Source organism: Lathyrus oleraceus, chromosome 7 (genome assembly GCF_024323335.1).
Source record: "Lathyrus oleraceus cultivar Zhongwan6 chromosome 7, CAAS_Psat_ZW6_1.0, whole genome shotgun sequence".
In the NCBI taxonomy this organism is placed as follows: domain Eukaryota; kingdom Viridiplantae; phylum Streptophyta; class Magnoliopsida; order Fabales; family Fabaceae; genus Lathyrus; species Lathyrus oleraceus.
Window position 1 is genome coordinate 76,448,576 of NC_066585.1, and position 9,535 is coordinate 76,458,110.

General features: G+C 32.1%; 1 protein-coding gene across 1 annotated transcript; it reads left to right on the top strand.

Annotated features, from left to right (window-relative positions):
* The first annotated feature begins 5,861 nt into the window (after positions 1–5,861).
* LOC127102119 (uncharacterized) lies at positions 5,862–6,476 on the top strand. The gene has a single exon (XM_051039532.1). The coding sequence runs from the start codon at positions 5,862–5,864 to the stop codon at positions 6,474–6,476; it is 615 nt and encodes a 204-aa protein (XP_050895489.1).
* Positions 6,477–9,535: the final 3,059 nt, after the last annotated feature.

Here is a 9,535-nt window from a genome sequence, read left to right on the forward strand (position 1 = left end):
AGGAAATGTAACTTTTGTAGTAATAAGACTTGGAAATCAAGCTCCTAAGAAGAATTCTTAACCAGGTTCTAAAAGATCTTTTCAAAGAGATTAGCTTTTAAAAGGTAATCAAGCTCTGAAAGAAAAATTTCAAAGAGAACCAGAATTCAGGCTATGAAGGGAACCAGACTATGAAGCTTCTTCAAAAGAATTCAACTAAGCTTCTTAAGTGAAGCTCATCATAATGTTGATGTTAACAAACCAGTGATCTGGACAACATAAAGAAACTTCTAAAGACAAACCAGATTATGATGGAAAATCATTCTGTACTTCAAAAAGATTAATTAGGAAAATGCTCTTTCATTCTGATTTTATCTTTTTAGGATTATACATCTCATGGGGAGCTTTGTGATTTTGTAAGATGTATCCTTCTATGATTACCCTATACAAAACTGTTCATCAAAATTGATGTTTTTGTCATCATCAAAAAGGGGGAGATTGTTAGAACAAGATTTGGTTATGCATATATACCTTGAGTTTTGATTATAACAATGTTGTATTTGTGTGAGAAATTTTTTGATACCCTAATGGTTTGTTATTGTGTAACTTTAATAGTCAATTTCGATTCTGACTATATGACGTGCAACGTCATCACTTTCTGAATATTGCGTTCCAATTACGCTTATGCGCCAGTCATAAGAAGTTCTAAAAGATGTTCAAAGTTGCTGCTGCAATGATCTTTCTACTTCTATGTTGATTCTCTCTTGAGAAGCTTCTAAGGAGACGCTATGGTACTGCTGCAACGTTCTCTCAATTCATACTTCTGGACATGACTCTTATCACCAAACTTCTGAAGAATGGAAAGCTTCTGAAGTTCTGTTACTTAGTTGAAGGTTCTGAAGATCTCAAGCTAGATGTTGAGGTTATCAAAGTTTTGACTGTAGACTCTGAAGATATTGAAGATCTCAAGCCAGACTACTGACGTTGTCAAGGTTCTGACCGAAAATTCTGATGTTTCTGAATCCAAATTTATGTTTCTTCATTGCATGTTTCATCAACTTTCATCAGAAGCCAATGAACTTGAAGATAAGATCAAATGGGTACGTGATCAAATAGTACATAATATAAATAAAATATTCTTTCCACTACCTGATTTCATGGGCAAGGACAGTATTATACATCGCACATATCACTGAATTTATGGACGAAGGACAATACACCGTATCACTCCTTTCACCATCCAATAGTGTACAACCGCTTTATTTGATTTCTCCATTTTTCTCTTCAATGGTCTTCTTCTTCTTATGTTATATAAGTGGGACTTGGAGACTTGAAGAGAAAAACAGATAGAAGAATATTGAAGCACTGCAAAAACTTAACAAGTTTATTTAAAAAGCTATCATTTTTCTATACAGTTTTTCTTTGAGTAATTATTTATCATTTATGTAAAATCTACTTGTGTATAAGCAACTTGTAACACACAAAATATTATTTGAACTATTTGTTTGACTCCTTAAGGAGACTAAGGTATAGTCGGATCCTTGAGAAGACAAATAAGGTTATTCTTTGTGAGTCCTTAAGGAGACTAGGGTATAGTTTGATCCTTGAGAAGATAGAGAAGATTATTCTTTGTGATTATTGTAATCAATTGATTATAGTGGATTAAGTTCTTGTGTATAAGGCAAAATCATCTTGGCGGGTGGACTAGAGTAATTTTGAGTTTCAAGCAAATCAGGATAAAAATACTTGTGTTTTTATCTCTTTGTTATTAACATTTAAGTTGTGTTCTTGAGTTGTTAAAAAACTTTTGTTTTGTAAAATCCAATTCAACCCCCATCCCCCTTTCTTGTGCTTTTCACACCTTCAGTAACATTTTTTAATTAAGAAACTAAAGTGAAACATTAAATGAAGCTAGACAATTTTTTGGATTTAACCTCATCTTTACCTTGTCTTACTTTACATGCCATATCTTGAAGTGTGTTTATCCGATTAAAGTGTGAGACCATCTATTGGAAAGTTAACAAACAAAACTATAATTTTCATGTTGGACCCAGAGCTCATATCAGACATACTGATGGCTAAAAGTGCAAATCTCTAAAGCAAATTTGACTACAGATTTAGACTACTTATTTGTAGGTGTAGCAAACGGGCATGCCCGTCCCATTTATGCCCATCCCGCAAAAGCCCGCAAACAACAGGACGGGTATAGTGTAGGGTGTGGACCTAAAATCTTAGCACACCCCACACAAAAGTGCGAGCAGGGTGGGACTTGCCCGCGGACACTGCACCTTTTAGACCTAAAAATACATAAAATTATGTTAAAATCCATGCCCACAAAAAAGGACTGTGCGGAACGGACACATTAAAGAGTGAGAGTCTAAATCTTTAACCCATCACACATTAAAATGTGTATAAAACGGACATATCAAATGGAATGAGCCCATTTTAACACCTCTCCTTTTTTTTTTAATATGTCAAACATCTCAAAACCCTTATTTTATCATTACTTAGGCTTATAAATAAGACTCCCGCAGCATATGAAATACATGCCTTATTTTCTATCTATTAGCGCCATATTATACAAAGCTAAAAGTTGTATATCAGTCTAGTGATTTTGGACTGATCGTTGGGGTATTGACCTTCAATTTTATATAGTAATTTAATAAGTTCAGTTGACACCAAGTAAAAATTTAAATGTCTTACACTAAATTTTAATCTTTAATATGAATACAGTCATATAAATAGTATTTTATAAGAAGAAAAATGACAATGTATTTTATTTATTTATAATGATTTGATTCAATCCTATTAAAAGTATTCTATTAAGAGTTTGACATTTAGTGTAAGTGTTTTAGATTAATTTTATGACTTAGTTAGTTTTTAATATTAGCAACAAGGGAGAGAGGTGCACCAAATAATGATTGATAGGAAAGGTATAAAACTTAAATTAAGTTTTCTTTCTTTGATATATTAATTTTTTTCTTCTATTTTTTTCACAATATATTAATATTTCCTATCTAGTGTAAATTTTGTTTCATTTAATAAAGGATAAAAATATACTATAGAAAAAATTCATTAAAAAGGAAATTATGTTTCTGAACCTTTAATCATGTAAGCTGACTTTTCTTACCTAACTAAGATGGCTTTTTATTTATTTTTTGGACAATAATTAAGCTGGCTAATTGAATTTAACAATTAATTATTTCTTTTGTACCTTATCTTATCCATCTACGTAGTGAGTTTGCATATTTTGACTTTAGCTAACAACAACTTGAAAAAGACATCATTCTTTGATTGATTAGATTTGTTTGTGTTTTTCCTTTCTTCTCTTTTTCTTTGAATTAAAGTCACCAAAAAAATAATAATTGCTCTTCTTTTTTTATTACTATTTTTGGGTAGACATGTACATTTTTTACTTTTAAGAAATTGATTTTTTTTATATTTTTATAAAGTTTAAAACTTATAAACTATTTTCACCGTCTTACAATAAATATCACATTTACAAATAAAAAATATATCAAAATGATAATTATTTTTAATTTTTAACTATCTTATCTATTATTTCTCATAATGATAAATACATTAGTGCTTTATAAGAAGAAATAAGTAAAATTATTATTTTTTAATTTTAAAAAATTTATGTAACAAAAGAAGAGAAAATAATATTTTTTTAAAAATTAAAAAAATTATTCAATTAATATATCACTGATATCTTTTCTAAGTTGATTTAATAGAATAATATTTACGTTATTCTATTGTTTATAATATAAAAAAATTTAATCTATTACAATAAATTTATACACATTAATTTATCATGTTTTATAAAAATTTATCATTTAAAAAATAAATAAAAATTATTTAAATTTAAAATAAGTAAAAGAATAAAAAATAATTAAGCCAAAAAAAATTAAAAAATTATTCCATTAAAATATCATGTATATGTATGTATCTGATATCTTTGTTCAGTTGTAAGCTGAATTGATTTAATATTGTAATAAATTTATATATGTTAATTTGTCATGTTTTATAAAAATTTATCATTTAAAAAAAAATTATTTAAATTTGAAATAAATAAGAGAATAAAAAAGAATAATTAAGCCAAAAAAAGATTATACCAAACCTTTAAAATAAGGTAAAACACAGTTGTGTGAGACATGTATCATGTGATTTCAATTCATCACCTTGATCTTATTCTTAACGAATAGCAACCTTTGGACTTACGCCATCATCCCATTGCTAAACGACGTTTAATTCAAATCTAACGTTAATTTAAATAAAACTATAGCACATGTAGTAGCATAACTTAGTAATAATATTAGTACCACTAATTATTTATTAACTTTCTAGTAGTCGTTTTCAGTCACACCTTTCTCAATTGCTTATTCAAAATAAATTGATTAAATTATTTAATAAATCAAGGAAATATGATTAAAAAGTAACGATAAACTAGAATGTGAGGACAGTGGAGATATCATTGAAACCATAGTGCATTTATTTGGTATGAAACAGTGAAAAATAAAGCAAGTGAAATAAAGTAGGAAATGTCTAATTTAACCAAAATTTCTCTATTCATACATATATGTAGTGCTTTCCTTTTTCTTTATTTTTTGACTCCTATTATCCATGCATGATACACGACATATAGTCTTTACAAAAAATAAAACACTTTAAGCTCCCTTAATCATGTTTCCATTAGTAAATATAGTCTTTTAGTCAATGTTTTTTTTTATAATTGGGTTACAACTTCTACAATTTCTAGAGCTAGTAGAATTTAGAACACCCCATGTGACTTTTGGGATTAAAGTGAGTGTTTACTAAAAAAAGTATGGTCCTTATGAATGCAACTAGTGCAAAATCCTACCAAATAAAGACAGTGAAAATATAGGAAGTTTGTTATACCTTCTTTATAAACATGAGAAGTATGAATGTACTTTTATGAAGCAAAACAAGAGACATCTTGATCTAGTCTTGAGTTTCCATGACACAAATTCCTTTCCCACGTTCATATATGAAACCAACCTTTGTGTTTGGTGGATCCCTTCTCAAGTGGGAGCCACACACAATATATGTGTGAATATGAGCCAAGCCCATATGTCTAAAGGGATTTTTTAATTCTATAGTTTGTTAGAAAACTTATCCCTATACCCCCTAAACATTTATCAATATATTCCAATTATATATATTTTTAATTTATTTTTATTTTTTTTGAAATTGAAGAATTTTGTATCCCAACACTAGTTTACTGAAAAACTTTATGTAAGAAATCCTTGAAATCAAGTATTTTGGTAGCATTATATGTTCATCGGATAACTTGATTATAAGTTTTCTAATAGTTAAATTATTTACCGGACAATTGCTTTTTTGAAAGTGTTGTAATTTACTAAATACAAGTGTGTTTCAAAATGACAAATGATGGAAGTGAGTTAATGCTAATAAATGCATGAGATAACTCTTCATGAATTTTGAATTCGGAGATTGTAACTCTTCATGAGATGTTGCAAAGGCGAAATCATGCAATTGTTGGTGAAATATACTGCAGGCCAACCATTATGATTATTGGAAAAGGACATTGATTCACCAAGGGTCGCTACCTTGTGAAACAATATCAACATGGTCTATAAAAGCATAAATCCGGATTCAGAATATAATACACAAAATTCGAAAATCCTCTAAATAATTCCAGACGCTCTTCGCTGCATTCAGGTTTTCGCCGGTCTTGCGCAAACTCGATAAGGCTGAATTATCCTGGGTATTCATGCATCAGAACTCTAAGACAATCGAGAGTGCTTGAAATACTATAAGGAAAGTGTTGCGTTCACGATTCAAGCCTGGATCCCTTTAATTTTTCCGAAATTTCTAACAGTCTTATGGTATCTCAAATCATGGCCACCGACGCTTCTGTTTCAAGCATCAAACTGATGAATCAGGACCTTGTTAAGTTAGATCGTTTCGATGGAAGAAACTATACCCGCTGGCAAGACAAAATGACATTTCTCCTGACCGCCTTGAAAATTCAATATGTCTTGGATCCTAATCTGGAGGCAATTCCAGAACCAACTGAGAATGACACTGATAAAGTAAAAAAGGAGAGAAAGAAACGAAAAGAAGATGAACTGCTTTGTCGTGGACACATCTTGAACACATTATCTGATCGTCTCTATGATCTCTACACCAATACTGCATCCGCAAAGGAAATCTGGAACGCACTCGAATTCAAATTCAAGGCCGAAGAAGAAGGTACGAAAAAGTTTTTAATATCTAAATACTTTGATTTTAAGATGTTGGATTCCAAGCCGATTCTTGCACAAGTACACGAGTTACAGGTTCTCGTGAATAAAATAAAAGCCGTGAAAATTGACATTCCTGAAGCATTCCAAGTCGGTGCGATAATAGCAAAATTGCCACCTTCGTGGAAAGGATACAGAAAGAAATTGCTGCATAGTTCTGAGGACTTTTCTTTTGAGAAACTTCATAAACACCTTTGTATCGAGGAGTAAACGAAGGATCGAGAAAAAACTGAGTCTGCTGAATTTGCTAAAGCAATTGTTGTTGCCGCTAAAGGAAAGAAAAAATATGATGGCATGAAAAACCATCTCGGCCCAAGGAAAGAACACAACAAGTTCAAAAATTCTGGCGGACCAAAAAATACTAAAAATGGTTGTTATGTATGTGGCAAACCCGGACATTATGCTCGAGATTGCAGGCACAATAAGTCCAAAAATGAGGTCAATGTTGTTCATGCCGATGATGACATAATCGCCACGGTAAGCGAAATTATGGCAATCAAAGGCAAAGTGCAAGGATGGTGGTATGACACATGTGCAATTGTGCATGTATCTTATGATAAAACAGCATTCAAAACCTATACCGAAGTCAATGATGGACAAGAAGTGCAAATGGGAAATGAAATGCGATCTAAAGTCGTTGGAACAGGATCCGTCGAACTCAACTTCACTTCCGGAAAGAAAGTCACTCTTGTTAATGTGCTTCATGTTCCTGATATGAATAGAAACCTTGTTAGTGGGGACTTATTGGGAAAACCGGGTATTAAATCTGTATATGAATCGGGCAAATTAATATTGACCCGTAATGGTATATTTGTAGGAAAAGGATATTCCGCTGAAGGAATGATCAAACTTTGTACTACCGACAATATTATTAATGAAATTTCTAATTCTGCTTATATGCTTGAATCTATTTCCTTATGGCACTCTAGATTGGCACATATTAGTATTAGTACTATGAATAGACTAATTAAATCCGGTTTGATATCATGCAATATTCATGATTTCGGAAAATGTGAAATATGTGTTAAATCAAAAATGATAAAGAAACCTTTCAAAAGTGTTGAAAGAAAAACAAACGTGTTAGATCTTGTGCACTCTGATTTGTGTGAATTTAATGGTATGTTGACCTGTGGGGGAAACCGTTATTTTATAACGTTTATCGATGATTGCTCTAGGTTCACACATGTATATCTCTTAAAGCATAAAGATGGTGCTTTTAATGCCTTTAAGACATATAAAGCAGAAGTAGAAAATCAATTATGTAAAACTATAAAGGTACTTAGGAGTGATAGAGGTGGAGAATATTTCTCAACAGAATTTGATGCATATTATGAAGAATATGGCATCATACACGAATGTTCTGCGCCCCGCACACCACAACAAAATGGCATGGCCGGAAAAAAAATAGAACATATCAAGAGATGATAAATGTTATGTTAATGCATTCAGAATTACCATTTAATTTATGGGGTAAAGCACTATTGTCCGTTTGTCACATAATGAACAGGATTCCTTTAAAAACAACTGGTATTTCTCCATATGAGAAATGGAAAGGAAGACCACCAAGTATTGGTTATTTCAGAGTGTGGGGGTGTGTAGCTTATTACAAGAACATGGATCCCAAAAGGACAAAATTGGATCCTCGAGGAATCAGATGTGCCTTCATAGGATATGCACCAAATAGCAAAGCATACAGACTTCTAAATCTAGAGTCTAATGTAATTGTTGAATCCAGGGATGTGGAATTCTTTGAAAATCTCATCACAAAGGATAAGGGACCTGAAAATCCCACAATTGAAGAATCTCGTGACAAAGATTCGACACGAATTATTGAAACACAATCAGAACCAAGGAGAAGCAAAAGGGCACGAAAAACTAAGGATCTAGGACCAGATGAAATCAATTCCCAACTCATTTCTCTTTATTTAGTTGAAGGAAATAGCAATAATGATGTTCATAAAATTCCTATTATTCTTCAAGTAGAAGATGATCCTAAAACATATAAGGAAGCAGTGGCTTCTAGGGACGCTTCTTTTTGGAAAGATGATATCCAAGATGAAATGGATTCAATTATGTCAAATCATACTTGGGAACTAGTTGATCTTCCGAAGGGATCAAGACCCATTGGATGCAAGTGGGTGTTTAGAAAAAAATATCATAGCAACGGTATATTAAACACCTACAAGGCTAGACTAGTAGCAAAAGGATTTAGACAAAAGGAAGGTGTCGATTATTTTGACACATATGCACCGGTAGCAAAAACTACGACAATTAGAATCCTGTTTGCACTAGCTTCCTTGAATAACCTTATTGTTCATCAAATGGATGTTAAAACAGCATTCCTAAACGGAGATCTCAATGAGGAGATCTACATGGAGCAACCAGAAGGCTTCATGCTTCCTAGAAATGAACAAAAAGTATGCAAACTTGTTAAGTCTTTATACGGTTTAAAACAGGCACCAAAACAATGGCATCAAAAATTTGACACCGCCATAATTTCAAATGGGTTTGTTCCAAACTCTTGTGACAAATGCTTGTACACAAAGGTGCACGGAAGTGTTGTGATATTTCTATGTCTATATGTTGATGACATGTTGATTATCAGCAATGAAATGAATGGAATATTAGAAACAAATAAGTTTTTGACTTCCACATTCAAGATGAAAGATCTTGGACTAGTTGACATTATACTAGGGATCAAAGTAAAACGAAATAGTAGGGGTTATGAACTTAATCAAACACATTATATTGAGAAAATGTTGGAAAAGTTCAAACTCCTAAACTTTAAGGAAGTAAACACTCCATTCGATCCTAGTGTCAAACTTCAAAAGAACAATGGGAGAACCGTGGCACAACTGGAATATGCAAGTGCAATTGGATGTCTAATGTACTTAATACAACGCATCAGACCTAACATAGCTTTTGCAGTTAGTAAGATGAGTAGATTTACTAGCAATCCAAATGATGAACATTGGAAGGCCATAACTAGGATTTTCGGATATTTGTTAAAGACCAAAAATCTTGGCCTTCATTATGGTAAGTTTCCTGCCGTACTAGAAGGATATACCGACGCAAGTTGGATATCAAGTGTTGGAGATTATAAATCTACAACTGGGTGGATATTCACATTAGCTGGAGATGCGATTTCTTGGAAAAGCAAGAAACAAACATGCATTACTCTCTCAACCATGGAATCAGAGTTTATGGCTCTTGCGTCTGCTGGACAAGAAACAGAATAGTTGAGGGACCTCTTATTGGAGGTTCCGTTA

Coding starts and splice junctions, on each gene's coding strand:
- LOC127102119 (XM_051039532.1), top strand. CDS start 5,862: ATGGCCACCGACGCTTCTGTTTCAAGCATCAAACTGATGAATCAGGAC.